Source organism: Babylonia areolata, chromosome 26 (genome assembly GCF_041734735.1).
Source record: "Babylonia areolata isolate BAREFJ2019XMU chromosome 26, ASM4173473v1, whole genome shotgun sequence".
Lineage (NCBI taxonomy): Eukaryota > Metazoa > Mollusca > Gastropoda > Neogastropoda > Buccinidae > Babylonia > Babylonia areolata.
Genome location: NC_134901.1, coordinates 5,758,834 through 5,776,858, shown reverse-complemented (window position 1 = coordinate 5,776,858; position 18,025 = coordinate 5,758,834). Strand labels below are relative to the sequence as shown.

At 42.5% G+C, this 18,025-nt stretch overlaps 1 protein-coding gene across 2 annotated transcripts in view; it reads left to right on the top strand.

Moving 5' to 3' along the window:
* The first annotated feature begins 8,751 nt into the window (after nt 1-8,751).
* LOC143300555 (lysosome membrane protein 2-like) overlaps nt 8,752-18,025 on the top strand; it is a 34,234-nt gene continuing 24,960 nt past the window's right edge. Inside the window, exons 1-3 of one of the 2 annotated variants that reach the window (XM_076614309.1) lie at nt 8,752-8,831; nt 13,826-13,961; nt 16,822-16,979. In XM_076614309.1, coding sequence (XP_076470424.1) covers nt 13,833-13,961; nt 16,822-16,979 — 287 coding nt within the window. In that variant the 5' untranslated portion in view covers nt 8,752-8,831; nt 13,826-13,832. Of the gene's footprint in view, nt 8,832-13,822; nt 13,962-16,821; nt 16,980-18,025 lie in introns of both variants that reach the window. The other variant, XM_076614308.1, reaches the window with a different exon arrangement.

Below are 18,025 nucleotides of genomic sequence, written 5' to 3'. Positions count from 1 at the left end.
GGCTTGAAAAAAATCCAGATGGGCCTTAATAATTCACTGATGACACAAAATAGAATAAATGAAACATTGAAAAACATTACTTAGAAGGCAAGAATTGAAAAAATATATGTTTGAATATATTTCTAAACAGTAACACAAACAAGTCCTCTGGTTACTCCCTTGAATCCCTAAACACCTGCCTACCATCACCCCTCACACACACACACATGCACGCACACACACACAAGTGACCAACCGTTCTTGTTCATCTTCAGCTGCACTTGAGGTCAGTTCTTTTGAAGAGTAAGTCTGTTCTGCTGAACAGTCTTCAACAGGATTTTCTTCTGCATGTTCTCTTTCATCATGTAACTGCATCTTGGTTTCAACCCACAATCTCCTTTGTCAGTCTGTCTTTCTCTGCCTCTGAAAGAAAGAATTCCTGCAAAAAGAATGCAATATACCCCCCAAAAACAGAGTATGGCTACCTACATGGCAGGGGTACAAAATAGTCTTACTTGTAAAAGCCCACTCATGCATACCAGTGAACGTGGGAGTTGCAGCCCACAAATGAAGAATACCCCAGATAAATCATTTAGACATTTTTGAGCTTTGATCAGTTTATAGATTCCAGGACTGATTCTGTTTTTAACTGGCTCATTTGAGATCTCTAATCTTTCTTGCATGTGTAGCATCATCATTCATTTAAAAAATCATCACCATCACTGTCACATAGATGTTGCTCAAAACTGAGTTTGAGGTTTTTCCCATTTAAAAAAAAGAAGAAAAAAGTCAAGACTGTAAATACATGATTCAGTAGTTGTTGTGAATCATTCCAATCTCTCTCATCAGAAATAAATATGAACACATGGTGAATTGAAAAAAAAGAAGTGATTTTGAGTTTGGATAGACTGACTGATCAGTGTGCTGATCAGGAGCAGGATTGATACACTGCATTGGTCAATTTGGCCATCACTGCATCATTGACTGTTGATCAAAAGGCCTTTCAGTATCAAGCTCCTACTGTCTGTAATTGCCTTCCTCTGGATGTCTGTCAATAAGTCATCCACTTTTGAAACATTTTTGCAATCATTGCATCATTGCAATGGACTTGAGTTGTCATAAGCAGATGTGTGTGTGTGTGTGTGTGTGTGTGTGTGTGTCTATATATTATATACCTTGGTGTTTGGTCACCTTTGAGATCAAGGTACTAACAGGACCAAAAATGTCCTGAATAGTCTGAGCATTCCAGTGATGACAAATTATTTACTGAATTAACACACTGTATTTTCCTCTTTATGCCACAGAATGAATGCATGGGTTTTTGTTGTTGTTGTTGTTGTTGTTGTGGTGTGTGTGTGTGTGTGTGTGTGTGTGTGTGTGTGTGTGCGTGAGTGTGTGTGAGTGTGTGTGAGTGTGTCTGTGGTTATTTTTTGTTTTGTTTCTTGCACTGGTCCTGCTTTTACCTTCCCTTAAAACGCAATTATAACACAAGTTAAATATGCACTACATTATTAGTATTATGGAATAAATCATCTATTAACATTCATAGAACATTGTGTATGGAACAATATGACAGCATGACAACTAGGGGGCCAGGGACAAGAACAGAGTGATATCTATTCAAACTATCGAATTGTTTGTCTACCGTGGGTTGAAAAGTTATTCATTTTCCCCTGATAATGTAAAGGTTTTGTGCCAATCAAAAACATGAATACATGAAAGACCTGATCTTTCAAAATCATTTTACAAAATTATATCGAATGATATTAACAGTATATGAAAATCCGGCAATTGGGAAGCCTTGCAACTATGCAGTTGTTTTAACGTTCCATTCACCTTACAGAAAGAAGAGAAGGCAATCAGATCTAACCTGTTCTGATTCAAACAAGTCCTGGCACTACTTTCTGTCCCTTAATTTGTTGCACTGCTGGATCAGAACGAGAGACGTTGTCAGTTCCAAAAAATGATCATTGCCAGATCCTTAGAAAAATATCCCTGGGTATGTCTTCCCTGTTCCCTCCACCACTGTTTTGATGGGCAATTGCATCTACAGATAATTTTTACTCATTGTTTTTCCCTTTCATTATGAATATAAACAGTGATTCCAAGCTAATTTTCTCTTGGAAGATTCGCTAATGTGTTCCATTCGAAGACTCAAATGACCAATCAGAAATTTGTTGATAGAGTGATGGCTCATGTTGGTTTCTAGTAAGCGTATTAGGGAGGTGCATAATTATGTGTATCCCTACCTTAACTATACAAATGGCAGTCTCGGTGCTTGTCCTTGAATAACGTGTTGCCAGTGGGATCCTAAATCCAGCTCCAGGAATTTAGGATGCTAACGTGCGACATTACTTGCACTGAAGATGATGTTAATTCGTTCTTTTGGGGGGAACCAAGTTGTAATGTTTTAACTTGCGGCCTTTTGCTATCGACTACGCCACAATTTTTTTTTCTGTTACTGTAAAAGGCGGAGGACGTAAAACACGTGGAACAAATTAATGACAATCTCCACCCCTTACTAATAACGAAAATCGATTTCTTCCTTATTTCCATTGCACACCGTATAATTCAAGTAGAGGGCAGTAGCTATTGCTAAGCAGGGTATTTGATAAAATTTCAAATTAAACGCAATCATATGAACACAAAGACTGACGGATTTTCGCTAGAGATTGTTCTGTCGCCATGCAAGAAAGAATCGGCTCCTGGCCCAGACAAACGTTTCACTACTCAGACATCAAGGAGCTACCGGAAGAGGACAGACGCCGAGCAAACTTTTAAATCTGTATCAAAACAGTTTCCACATTCCGAATGGACATGTGCCGGAGGACTGGACACACAGCTTCTTAAAACCCATACCAAAACCAGGAAAGGACCATCGTCAGGTAAGCGGCTACCGAATCTTAACGATGCAAAACATTGCTGGAAAGCTCATGGAACGCATGATAGCCAGGAAACTTGCAAGGGATCTTGAACACAGGCACATTCTCCCTTCAAATCAAGGTGGTTACAGAACAGGCAAGTCCACATGGGAAAATGCAGCTGCTTTTGCATATGCTGAGGTATATGAAGGATTTCAAAGAAAAGAAGAAACACTAGCAGTAGCAATCGGCCTTGAAGATGCCTCAGTACAATAAAGCCCAGTTTGCGCACCTCATGGAGCTGCTACTAAGGTATGGAGTAAGTTTGACACCTCCGACCTCTACTCCACAGAAAACATGGTGTCCATCTCAGCCCTCGATGCCATCAAGTGCATGCCGGTCATGGAAGAACTTGACGCAGAGCCAACTGAGGACGAACTCAGCAAGGCCATTAACAGCCTGACATCAGGCAAGGCACCTGGCAGTGACGGAATTCCCCCAGACCTCATTAAACACTGCAAGACTACTCTTCTGCATCCTCTGCACACCGTCCTCTCTCAGTGCTGGAATGAGGGAGTTGTACAGCAGGACATGAGGAACGCCAAGATTATCACCCTCTACAAAAACAAAGGTGAAAGGAGCAACTGCAACAAATACAGAGGCATCTCACTTCTCAGCATTATAGGCAAAGCCTACGTTCGGGTCCTCCTAATTCGCCTGCAGAAACTGGCCGAACGCATTTACCCGGAATCACAGTGCGGTTTCCGAGCAGAGAGATCCACGGTAGACATGATCTTCTCCCTTTGCAAAATCCAGAAGTGCAGAGAGCAGAGGATGCCCCTGTATGTCGCATTCATTGACCTCACCAAGGCCTTTGACCTAGTCAGCAGAGACGGCCTTTTCAGGGCTCTTCGAAAGATCGGCTGCCCCCCCCAAACTGCACAGCTTGATTGAGTCCTTCCACTCCAACATGAAAGGGACAGTGCAGTTTAATAGTAACCTCTCCAAGCCCTTCGACGTACGCAGCGGTGTCAAACAAGGCTGTGTCCTCATCCCCACCCTATTTGGAATCTTCTTTGCTCTTCTCCTGAGACATGCGTTCAGCACAGCGCAAGAAGGGATCTACCTGCGGACCAGATCAGATGGCAGGCTCTTCATTCTCGCCCGCCTCAGAGCAAGGACAAAAGTCCGCGAAGCTCTCATCAGAGACATGCTCTTTGCTGACGATGCCGCAGTTGTGACCCACACCCAGCGGGACTTGCAGTCACTAATGGACCGCTTCTCCCAGGCCTGCAAAGATTTCGGTCTGACCATCAGTCTCAAGAAGACAAATGTCCTTGGCCAAGACACGCCATCTCCACCAGCCATCACCATTGATGACTACGAGCTTGAAGCCATCGGCATCAATTCACTTACCTTGGGTTCACCATCACCGACAACCTCTCCCTTGACACCGAGATCGACAAGAGGATCGGGAAGGCAGCCACAACGCTAGCCCGCCTCACACAAAGAGTGTGGACAAATCCCAAGCTGACCACGAAGACAAGGATGGCTGTATACAACGCCTGCGTCCTCAGCACTTTGCTGTATGGCGGTGAGGCGTGGACCACACATACTCGTCAGGAGAAAAGGCTCAATGCCTTCCACCTGAGAAGCCTACGGCGCATACTCGGCATCTCCTGACAAGAAAAGGTGACAAACACCGAAGTCCTGACTCGCGCTGACATCCTTCATGGAGAGCTCGCCACGGGGCAGAGAAGCATAGGCCGCCCACAGCTGAGATACAAAGACGTTTGCAAACGCGACATGAAGGCACTTAAGATCAACACTGAGTCGTGGGAGGACCTTGCAGATGAGCGCAACAGATGGAGAAGCACTCTCAAGAATCAGCTACGGATTGGTGAGGACAAACTGTCAGCTGCTGCAGCAGAAAAGCGAGCTCGCAGAAAAGGGACGGCAGCCGACAGACCAGCATCAGCTTACACATGTGATCGCTGCGACAGAGACTGTCTCTCTCGCATCGGTCTCTACAGTCACAGGCAACGCTGCTTGGTCCAAGCAGACAGCCCAGTTAGACATTAGGTCGGATATACTCTATCCATGGTCAGCCATGACCGAAGGAGGCCTACTACTACTACCAGTGTACCGACCCTGACAGTGCGCTTGCGACATGGTTTAGGTACTTTCTTTCCGCCTTTAACAAACATGTTCCCTTAAGGACTAAACTGACGCGTTAGACATGATGATAAAGCCCCGTGGTTGACAGAAGATATAAATATTGAAGTAAAGGCTCGTAAACTATTATAAAAAAAAAATCACACACAATAAAACAAAATACAAAATAAACAAACAAACAAACTACAGGAAAAGATGAGAAATTCAAGAAACAGAGAAATAAATTAACACCAATGAAACGGGTTGCCAAAAGAAATATTTTAGCGATTCAATAATATCTAAAAGAGATACAAAATCCATTTGTCAACCAACTGTCTGGGAAAAAAAGTTACATTTACTCCTTCTGGAAAAGAGATGTCATCTGAAAATCTAAATGTACACTTTACGACTGTCGCAGAAAGAACTGTGAGGGTCGATAACACCGAGCTCGAGTCCAATGACTTCAATTGTTCAAATGTTTTTATTTGTAACACTAAAAGAATTCATTCTAACTTTCAGCTAGTATACATTAGTGTACATGATGTTTTCAAAGAATTAAGCTCATTAAAACAGTCCAGATCCCGAGGTTTAGATGGTATCGATAGTAAAATTTTGAAGAAAGCAGCACCTATCATCTCTGAACACATCACGTATATCTATAACCTCTGCATCAAGAAACGCTCCTATCAACAGGCTTTTAACTCACTCAGTACGGCCAGTCCTCTCTTCTCCTCTACATACACCCCTCGGATGTCCTGTGGGTGTCTGAATGACCCAACCTTAAGCTTCCGTCGTCAGAATTGTGGTATTCTTTGTCAACATTCACCTCTTCAGTATAAAAGCCTTCCGCTTGCAATATTTTGATGATGGTAGTTGGGATGAAACGCTGTTAACGTCGTCTCTTTCGCCGTTCGTATGGAGAGAGTTAAAAATGCTGAAGTGTTACTTGTCTTTAAATATGGTGATCCATCTGACCCTACTAACTATTGACTTATATCAATATTATCCACATTATCCAAACCTCTCGAAAAACATATCAAACTAAATCTTCAGTCACATTTCAACAAATATGATTTATTTCACCCCAATCAAAGCGGCTTTTGAAAAAGATTATTCCTGTCATACTACACTGACTAATCTTGTGGAGGAATGGCATTTAAGCATTAATAATAACTTATTCACTGGGTCTGTTTTTGTCGATTTTGCAAAAGCCTTTGATACAATAGATCATAACCTACTTTCGAAAAAGTTAGTCATGTGTGGCTTATCATTTGATTCAGTTGAACTGATATCTTCTTTGCTTGAAAGTGGTTATCCAAACTTCAAAAATGCCCCCTCTTATGTCAGTTAATCATGGTATTCCTCAGGGATCAGTTTTAGGGCCTGTTTTATTTTCAATTTATATAAATGATCTTCCACTTCATGTTTCCTCCTCTTGTGAACTTTTCGCTGATGATACAACACTCCATCAAACTGAGACACAAATGACAATACAGCATGTGCTAAGTTGCAGAACGATATTGATAAACTTATAACCTGGACTGAAATGAACCACATGGCAATGCACCCTCAGAAGTTCAAATTCATGTTAATCACAACCAGACAAAAACGACAAAATATCAAATCTAAATTAAAAGGGCTCAAGGTACTTGACAATTATTTGTTGGAAGTTAGTTCTTATGGGCTACTAGGTCTTATATTTGACAATAACCTTTCCTGGTCTTATCTGATAATTATATCTGCTTTATGCAAGAAGTTATCGAAAAAAGTATTTCAGCTCAATAGAATCAAGCATTCCCTTAATCAACGTACCCGTGAAGTATTTTTTCATGTATATATTTCCAACCTGATCATTGTTATTGACTATGCATCAACATGCTGGGACGGGACTAGTAAAAATGGCTTAAAACCTGTTGAAAGTATATACAGACGTTCCCTTAAGCTCATTCTCCTAAAATCTTCTATTCAAGCAAATCACTATGTTGAACTAAATATTCTCCCCTTTCATCTTAAATGTCGCTTTAACAAGGGTGTTTTTATGTACAAAATTATGAAGAAATTTGCACCGCCCTATCTTTATAGGAAATTCCCGGAAAACATCATTCGTAGCGAGAGTATTAGTTTTTACCCCTCGCCCCAGAACTAACTTTTTCATGTCCTCTCTCACTTATTCTGGTGGTAAGCTGTGGAATGAAATCCCCGAGTATCTCAGAAATAGATCTACCATAGCATCTTTCAAAAAAGCGTTCAAAAATATCTGATGGAACAAATGTAATTAGTTCCAGCAAAATCAAAGCATATGATGTGATCTTAGTAAGCCGACATAATTTGATTAATTGTTCTCCAACACTGTGTTAGCAGGGAAAAAGGCGCAGTGTAACTATGCATGTGCATGTCTATGTGCTTGTGTGTTCGAGTACATGTGTATGATGCCTGTGTGTGCACACACATGTGTGTGTTTGAAGATTTTCATGTGGCAATTTTTGGTATGATTTTGATGATGTTTCCGTAATTGTAGCCTTTGATTCATCCGTCTATGTATCTGTTATTTTCAATTTGATTTGTTCTATGTCATTTATGAGACACAGAGAGAGAAAGGACAAAGGGAAGACATACTTGTTCAAGTAAAGATATTTTATTCTCCCCCAAACCGTCTATCTGTGTGTGCGTCGATGTTATTGAGTGGATCGAGGAGTGGGTGCTGGGCCGGGGTGATGTGGGAGATGTGTGTGAGTCATGATCGAGTGGTGTTGCACTTTTTTAGATAAGTATTTTATTTTTTGTTTTAGCGAGTTTGTGTTTTTAACTTCTTATCATGGGGATGAAGCGATAGGGGTGTGCGACTGAGTCGTGAGTGACGTTACACTGATTTAAAGAAAAATGTAACATTTTATTACTGATATTCCTGTGTTTTATTTACAGTAGGTGTGTTCTTCAATGCGTTTGAAGCCGAAGGGTAAGTGCTGTACAAATCAACATTATTATCAACATTATTCTTATTATTATTCTTGTGACGATAAATGGGTAGGCCTACTTATATAGCGCTCTGTCTAGAAAACTACTCCATGTGCTTTGCAAATCACGTGTTAAACATTTAGGCCTACACTTTGAATGAAAGTTACATAGACACACCAAAATGTACCAAGCAAACTATACACACACATAAACACAATGCATATATGTTCATACATACAAGCACACGTTCAAGCATAAGTATTTACATATCCCTCACATACCCCGCCCCCACCCCCTACTCTCATACACCGCTAGAAATACCAGTACAAGTTTAAACTGGAAGAGGTGTAGTCTTCCTTTTATCGTTTTCCTCTTCCTCGCTCCTGTCTATCTGTCTGTCATACCTTCTCTCATTCCTTTCAAACGATAATATTCATAATTATGTGAAATTCAGTTCTTCAACAAAATCACCAGTATGTGTGACGGAGCATACAACAAAATTCCTCCTCCCATCATAAACCAGAAAACAAAACCCTAGAAAGCAGCCAACACAGCCACAATTATGGACACATTTCTAGCTATCGACAAAAACGGACGGATCAGCCCATGTACATTGCCTCCGGGCATCACCTGAGAAATCTCCTGCTTTGATGATTAACGACTCAGTATGCAAATCAAGTCAGCCCGCGTCATGTGACCATGACATGTGCTGCATAAGGCTCTATATTTTCTCTTATAATACATAGTAAGCTGTAGCGGATGCTTTATCATTCAAAGGGCAAGAGGAGCAGAAGGAAGAGGAGTTGACCGAAACAGAAAATCAGTGAACTGATCGAAAATTTCCAGATTAGTCTCGCAGGATTTTTTGTTTGGAATTTAAAGGTAATGTTAACTGCTTCTTTATTTACCATCCTCGTCATCTTCTTCATCATTCAATCATCGTTATTATCGTTATCTGTTTATTTATGTATTCATCTAATTGGTTATCTATTTATATTTACAATCCATTCATCTGTTCATCTTTGTTTCTGTGTTGGGAGAGAGAGAGAGAGAGAGAGAGAGAGAGAGAGTCTCAATTTCTTTTGCTTTAACGTTTTATCCGTTCATTCATTCGTCTGTTTTGTGGAATTTTTCGTCAATTCATTCATTCATTCGGTACTCGGATTCATTCCTCAATCGTTTCTTAGTTGTCCATGAATAAGTTCTTCCATCATCTCGATCAATCAATCAATCAGTCAATCTCTCTCTCTCTCTCTCTCTCTCTCTCTCTCTCTCTCATCAAATGTACTTAAACATGTGGTTTGGTAGTGCATCCTCGGATTATGTTGATCGTACATCTGGGGTAAAACAAGGTGATGTTTGTAGTCCTGCTTTGTTTCCCTATTTCATTAATGAGTTGACACGTGAAATTCCAGACATGTCCCTAATGAGTTTTGAAAAATTTTTTTTACTCTTCTTCTAGCTGATGATGACATACCAATATCAGAAACAGTGACTGGGCTGCAAACTAAAATAGTCTAGAGAGCAATGCTTCATTACAATCAAAAGTTAATAGGACCAAATGCAACATGACTGTGTTTAGAACAGGGGGGTACCATGCAAAGGGAAAAAGAAGGACACAATGGAATAACAATGCCGGTAGTTATTGAGTTTTAACATGTAGGTATATACTTATCTACACGTTTAAGTTTCGCTTTTGCGCGTAAAGACTTAGCCAGTTGAGCAAAAAGTGATTTTTTTATGCATCATGAAGAAACTGTTTTTGTTACGACTAGTCCCTTGTGTACTTTTCTTAATTTGATGCTGAGTCCAACCCCGGCATTGTGCAATATGGAGCTGAAATATGGGGCCTTTACCGTGCTGGTGCACACTGTTAGAAAATCCATCTTTTTGACCTTAAGAACTTTCTTAGAGTATCGCCACAGACATCTAACGATTTAGGTGTATACATTGAAACAGCTAAATACCCTAAATATCGTCGCCTTTTGAAGTTAAGTGCATAAGTATTGGCTAAAACTAACTCAAACGAATACACAAAGGCCGTCATAGAAGACTAACAAAACGTTGCAAGAACTGGATAACATAGGTAACAGAAACTGGGTGTCAAACGTGAGAAATATTTTGTATAAATTTGAGTTTGGTTAAGTTTGGATGAATCAAGGAGTTGAAGATATAAACGTTTATGTTGGTAAATTTTGCGAAAAATAATTGGTTGTTTGGAATTTGATAATTCGAGCATATGTTTGTCGATAGCGATTAAAATGAACGTATATATCAGATATACCAAACTTAAATTCTGTCACAATGCGCTTCAAATGTCTGTCCGCATGCATGGGCATGAGATAGTTGGCAAACGTTGTAAACGACAAAACATTTTGTAAAAGTCAGATCTCTAACGATTTTGAATGTGACAATACCAGTTTTGTCTCCAACAAACACACACACACACACACACACACACACACACACACACACACACACACACACATGCGCGCGCGCAGATAAAGAAAGAGAGAGGAATACATATTTCTCTCTCTCTCTTTCTCTGGAATAATGCATCAAAAACCTTTTTTTTCATCAGTTATTCGCAAAAATATTGCCGTCGTGTCTGTATCACCTTCTCTTTTCGTTTTCTACAGTTTGTTTCCTCGTTGTGTTCTTGTTATTTTTTCTCACAAGAAATCGTAAGTCGTCAGCAGACAAACAGTCCACTGTTTTATCAGAATCATTATCACTGTGATTAAAAATGTATAGAAGAGCGCGATAGCATTTTGCCTTTTATCCTACGGGTCTGTAACTTGCAGAGGATGGTTCGAAACCTTCCTGAGAGCACGTTGGCTTCTTCTACCCACCCCCCGACCACTTGGTCACTGAAGATGTCACGGGACTAATGATAGGTCCAGCATGAAGTACAGATATCAAGATGGGTAACTGAGAAATTGCAGGAATCCAGCCTATTCAAATACTCCAATGTGTTTTGTCAAAGTGAATGTGTGGAGTGGTGACTCCGTGGCAACGCATTCGACTGGGAAGAAAAAGGATGTGAGCGAGCGGGTTCGACTCCCAGCCCCACCCCCTCCACTATAATAATAATAATAATAATGGTATTTAAAAAGCGCTGGATCTTGTGCAGAGACAAATCAAAGCGCTTTCGCACCAGTCATTCACACGCATGCATAACTCTAAAACTGTAGAAACTAAAGAAAAAGAAGGGCAGGCAAGGGAAGCTATTTTGGGAAGAGGTGGGTTTTAAGGCCAGACTTGAAAGAGCTGAGTGTGGACACTTGACGAAGCGAAAGAGGAAGTTCATTCCAATCGCAAGGTCCAGAAACAGAGAAAGAACGGCGGCCAACAGTCGAGTGTTTGAATCTGGGTATGCGTAAACAGAGTGGATCCGAAGCCAATCGTAGTGAGCGAGATGGAGTGTAGAGGTGAAGGCAGCCGCAGAGATAGAAAGGGGCAGTTTTGTGAATACTAGACCATGAGCAGTGAACTGGACGCGAGTCATCCCCCTCCACTAGACCATGAGCGGTGAACTGGACGCGAGTCATCCCCCTCCACTAGACCATGAGCGGTGAACTGGACGCGAGTCATCCCCCTCCACTAGACCATGAGCGGTGAACTGGACGCGAGGTATCCCCCTCCACTAGACCATGAGCGGTGAACTGGACGCGAGTCATCCCCCTCCACTAGACCATGAGCGGTGAACTGGGCGCGAGTCATCCCCCTCCACTAGACCATGAGCGGTGAACTGGACGCGAGTCATCCCCCTCCACTAGACCATGAGCGGTGAACTGGACGCGAGGTATCCCCCTCCACTAGACCATGAGCGGTGAACTGGACGCGAGGTATCCCCCTCCACTAGACCATGAGCGGTGAACTGGACGCGAGGTATCCCCCTCCACTTGACTATGAACGGTGAACTGGGCGCGAGTCATCCCCCTCCACTAGACCATGAGCGGTGAACTGGACGCGAGGTATCCCCCTCCACTAGACCATGAGCAGTGAACTGGACGCGAGTCATTTGGATGAGACGATACACAGAGGTCTCGTGTGCAGCATGCACTTACAGCACGTAAAATAACCCACTGCAATTAAAGATTGTCTCAGGCAAAATTCTCTGGGAAAATCCACTTTCATGGTAAAACGAATACACAAAGGTCAAGCAGGTCGGAAAAAAGGGGTGGCGCCGCACTTTGACAACAAACAAATAAACAGTACTCAACAATCCGATTTCAATCTGGACGACCACCGGGTTTTCCAAAATAAACATGTCTCGTCTTGTATTGTCTTGAGAAAAAGGTTGATTGATATGTCATTTGGCAAATGAATGTAAAACACGTGAACCGGACTGTTGAGAAATTGTATTGATAGTCATTTAGCTGATTCTTCTTCTTCTTCTCAGCGTTCACTCGTATGCACACGAGTGGGCTTTTACGTGTATGACCGTTTTTACCCCGCCATGTAGGCAGCCATACTCCGTTTTCGGGGGTGTGCATGCTGGGTATGTTCTTGTTTCCATAACCCACCGAATCCTGACATGGATTACAGGATCTTTAACGTGCGTATTTGATCTTCTGCTTGCATATACACACGAAGGGGGTTCAGGCACTAGCAGGTCTGCACATATGTTGACCTGGGAGATCGTAAAAAAAATGTCCACCCTTTACCCACCAGGCGCCGTCACCGTGATTCGAACCCAGGACCCTCAGATTGACAGTCCAACGCTTTAACCACTCGGCTATTGCGCCCGTCATTTAACTGATTCGACTGTCTTTTAACCAGAACTGAAACGAAACAAAATAAAACAAAACAAATCTGTCAGCGTCTCACGTGAAAAGCCTTCTCATCAAACTTACGGTTTCTTCAGTCAAAAAAGACATACTGTCGGGAAGCACCGCGATAGAAAAGTCAAACGTTCAACCACCAAGAGAACACACGGCGCCTCGTGTGTGTGTGTGTGTGTGTGTGTGTGTGTGTGTGTGTGTGTGTGTGTGTGTGTGTGTGTGAGTGACCTTTTTCATTATGGTTTTTTTTTTTATGTATCTCTTCGCCCTGTTCACGCCCCCCCCCCCCCTCGTTCCTCCTCCCCCTCATCATCACCATAAGCATCATCTTGTTCTTGTCATCTTGTTTTCTTTATCCTGCTTCAGCTTTCCTTTCCATTCTTACTTTCTGTTTCTCTTTATTCTTCTTCATCCCTTTCCTCTTCTTCATGATCATATTCAAATTTGATTTTTCCTTCTCCTCCCCCTCTGCCTCCTCCTCTTCCTCCCCCTCGTCCTCCTCATCTTCTTCCTCCTCTTTGTCTTTGTATTTGTATTTGTATTTCTTTTTATCACAACAGATTTCTCTGTATGAAATTCGGGCTGCTCTCCCCAGCGAGAGCGCGTCGCTACACTACAGCGCCACCCATTTTTTTGTATTTTTTCCTGCGTGCAGTTTTATTTGTTTTTCCTATCGAAGTGGATTTTTCTACAGAGTTTTGCCGGGAACAACCCTTTTGTTGCTGTGGGTTCTTTTACGTGCGCTAAGTGCATGCTGCACACGGGACCTCGGTTTATCGTCTCATCCGAATTACTAGCGTCCAGACCACCACTCAAAGTCTAGTGGAGGGGGAGAAAATATCGACGGCTGAGCCGTGATTCGAACCAGCGCGCTCATATTCTCTCGCTTCCTAGGCGGACTCGTTACCTCTAGGCCATCACTACACTAATTCTTCTTTTTCTTTCTTCTTCTTCTTCCCTCACTTCTTCGTATTGTTCTCAATTCTTGTTCTCTCCCTTCTCCTTCTCCCTTTTCTTCTTTTACGTCTCCTGCCCCTCCCTCTCCGCCCCGAGAATCAAGCAAGGCATTGTGTGTTTTGTCCCCAGCAGCCTGGCGATGTGCGAACGCGGCGGATCCTCCAGAAGGCGGACATGTCTGCTGTTCTGTGCGGGGGTGATGCTGCTGACAGTAGGGGGCATCATGATCCCTGTGGTGGACATGCTGTACAGGAACAAGATCCAAGATGTTGGTGTTGAAGTTATTTCTCCCCCCCCCCTGCCCCCCTGCCCCCACCCCCCTTTTTTTCGGTGGTTGTGGAGTTTCCTGATTTTTTCGTTTGTTTGTGCTATATGTATATCTATATGTAGGAAACCATGTACAGCTTAGTCTTTTGTGAAGGACTATGACTCTCAAACTAGGAGGCAAAATTGCACTGGCTCTTTGTGCTGCAGCCTTGTGGGCTAGTTGGCCTTTGGGAACCATCCTAACGCCGACTGTCCTAAAACCCTCTTGGCCGAGAGAGTGGGGATGTACTTGAGCAAGACACTCTCCACTATAATCAAATTCTAGCCCAAATAGTCGGAACAGCAGTTGCATCCTCTGCTGTTCTGATGGTCATAGTCGGACACGACTGATTATCATATATATATATATATATATGTGTGTGTGTGTGTGTGTGTGTGTGTGTGTGTGTGTGTGTGTGTATGTGTGTGTAGTGTCTATCCGCGTTCCAGAGCACCAAGCTCTAAGCGCATTGCAAACACGGAGTCATTTTGGGTTAACTGCCATGGGGCGATCATTATTTATTTCCTGTGTCGTACAGTCACGTTTCCGTTACGCACATACACGCGCTCTCACACAGACATGGACCTTTTTACGTAAATGACCGTTACCGATTGTTGTTTATTTTTAACATACCATGTAGGCAGCGATACTTCGTTTTCAGAGGACCTCCCAGGGGACCCCAAACCCCTGTTCCCTTCTGCCCTTCCCAAACATTGTCTGTCTGTCTGTCTGTCTGTCTCTCTCTCTCTCTCTTCTGCTTCTTCTTCTTCTTGCCACGGACATTGTATGAAATTCTTTTTAAATCGGAAATTTACATTCAGTTCACTGCAACTGATTGTGATCAGGTCAGCCTATCTCCTTTGCGTGGTAACCATCTCTTCAGCCACAGACATTGTTATCAGTGGGGAAAAAAAATCATTCAGTTCACTACATCTTGTGATCAGCCCCCCACCCCCAACCCCATACACCCCCCACCCCCGCCCATCCCCACGCCCAACTCCCCGTCCAACTTGTGACGCTTGTTTATGACGGTTAAATTCGGCTGTTACATTCGCGTCCTGCGCTGATGTGAATCACGCTCCTTTTTCGCTATGAAAGATTCACATAAATTAGCATTGATTATCTCTTTGTTTTTTTTTCTTAAAATTTTCTCCGCTCAAGTTCAGGCTTGTTTTTACGCTAAAACAGTCATGAACAGTCAGGTGTGGAGGAATTCCCCAGACTATTGCCTGTCCCCAACATCACTCGTTCGCTTTTATTTCGTCTGCGATTGTGGGCGGCAACTCCCATGTTCACTCTCACATACAAAAGGGGTTTTTACATGTACGATCATCTTTATCTGGTCTTTTAGGCAGCCATATTCTGTTGACGGGTGGGAGACGGGATCGTGGAGGGCGCGCATGCTGAGTAAGTTCGTGTTTCTAGAACCAAAACGGAAAGGGGATTGGATTATGGGATCTTAAACGCGCTCAGTTTTATATTCTGCACGTGTATAGTCACGAACGGGTATAAGGCACTGGAGTGTCTGCACTAATGATAACGTGGAAGATATATATATATAAATTAAAAAAAAAAGATAAATTAAAGAAAAAATTAAAGATAAAAACGAAAATCTACGCCCCGGCTTAAAACTGCAACGATACCGGGGTCGAAATCATTGCAATACCCTCGCCGAATTGAAAGCTCAGCAGGGGTGAGGGTGTGAGGGGGCAGGAGGGAGAGGGGGTGAGAGGGGGGGCAGGAGGGGGTGAGGGGGCGGGAGGGAGAGGGGGTGAGGTGGTGAGGGGGCGGGAGGGAGAGGGGGAGAAGGGGGGGGCAGGAGGGGGTAGGGGTGGGTGTGTATTAATCAGATTTTTGACTCACTTGTGTAAACAAAGTGAGTCTATGTCTTAACCCGGTGTTCGGTTGTCTGTGTGTGTGTGTGTGTGTGTGTGTGTGTGTGTCCGTGGTAAACTTTAACATTGACATTTTCGCTGCAACCACTTTGTCAGTTGACACCAAATTAGGCATAAAAATAGGAAAAATTCAGTTCTTTCCAGTCATCTTGTTTAAAACAATATTGCACCTCTGGGATGGGCACAAAAAAAAGAAGCCTAATGATATGCAAACTGCATTTACTGTTATATTTATATTTTTTGTATTCTCTAAACTTGGCACTTTGATCTGATATTCTGACCCAACAACAAGAGCAGTCATTATTATCATTTCTTGTTCAAACAGGAACTTCTTTTGCTAAGCATGGAAGTTTATTTATTTTGCAAACGTTTTGGTGCAGATAGTAAAAAAAGGGAGATTACTCTGTAATTAATGCTAGGGGACTTAATTTGCTTTAAACTGATCTTTCTCATCTTAAACATTACATTTTGAAATTATACTCAATACATAAAAAGCTTGGATTTTAAAAAAAAAGTGTATCACAAGTGAGTCTTGAAGGCCTTGCCTCTCTTGTTTGTTTTAAAATCGGGCTGCTTTCTCCTGAGAGAGCACGTCGCCACAGTCTAGCGTCAAACTTTTTTTTTTTTCTTTAACAAGCGTATTTCTTTAAATATTACTACAGAAATTTGCAAAGGACAACTCTTTTGTTCCCCTGGGTTCTTTTACGTGCGCGAAGTGCATTCTGCATACGCAACCTCGATTCATCGTCTCATCCGCATGACTGACAAGCGTCCAGACCACCACTCAAGGTTTTGTAGAAGGGGGGGGGGGGAGAATTCTGGAGTGTGTGGGTTTCGATGCCACACGCTGAGATTCTTTCACTTCCTTTCACTTTCACGACCCCACTTGTTGCATTGTCCCTTCCTTCTCTCAATCTCATCCACAGGCCGTCACCATCACCAACGGGAGTGACTTCTGGGACGGGTGGGTTGCGCCCCCTGTGCCCATCTACATGCAGTTCTACATGTTCAACGTTACCAACCCAGAGGCCGTCAAAAACGGCGACAAGCCCATCCTGGCTCAACGTGGACCCTACACGTACAGGTCGGTCGTGGTTTTCCACAGTAGGGCCGGGGGGGGGGGGGGGGGGGGGGGGGGGGGGGGGGGGAGAGAGAAGGATGTACGTGTGTTGAATGACAACAACAACAACGGTAGTCATCATCATCATCATCATCATCACACCTCCCAGACAGCGAGCTCGAAGCGTTTGCATTAAAAATTATAGATATGAAAGTACGACATTCCATGAACAAAAAAGCGTGTTGACAGAGAGAGAGAGAGAGATAGAGAGAGAGAGAGAGAGAGAGAGAGAGAGAGAGACAGACAGACAGACAGACAGAGAGACAGAGAGAGACAGAGAGAGAGTACATGATTAAGAATGCGGCTTAGTCAATAAGATGGTATGCAGAACGGAAGATGTGTGTTTTGAAGATACTTCTTAAACTGATCGGGGAAATCCACGTGATGATCTGAGAAGAGCAGTTTATTCTCTACGTTTGCCTCCTTCATATGCCCACTTCAGATTTTTTGAGAACATTTATAATGTTGGATTTACTGTATTGATTCCACATTTGCATACATAGAATTTAGCTATCAATAACATATGTGAGAAAAATCCATCAGTTTTTGACTCACTTGTGTAAACAAAGTGAGTCTATGTTTTAACCCGGTGTTCGGTTGTCTGTGTGTGTGTGTGTGTGTCTGTGTGTCCGTGGTAAACTTTAACATTGACATTTTCTCTGCAACTACTTTGTCAGTTGATACCAAATTAGGCATAAAAATAGGAAAAATTCATTTCTTTCCAGTCATCTTGTTTAAAACAATATGCACCTCTGGGATGGGCACAAACAAACAAACAAACAAAGAAACAAACACACACAAAAAAAGAAAAAAAAAAAGAAGCCTAATTATATGCAAACTGCATTTACTGTTATATTCATATTTTTTGTATTCTCTAAACTTGGCACTTTAATCTGATATTCTGACCCAACAACAAGAGCAGTCATTATTATCATTTTTTGTTCAAGCAGGAACTTCTTTTGCTAAGCATGGAAGTTTTATTTATTTTTGCAAACGTTTTGGTGCAGATA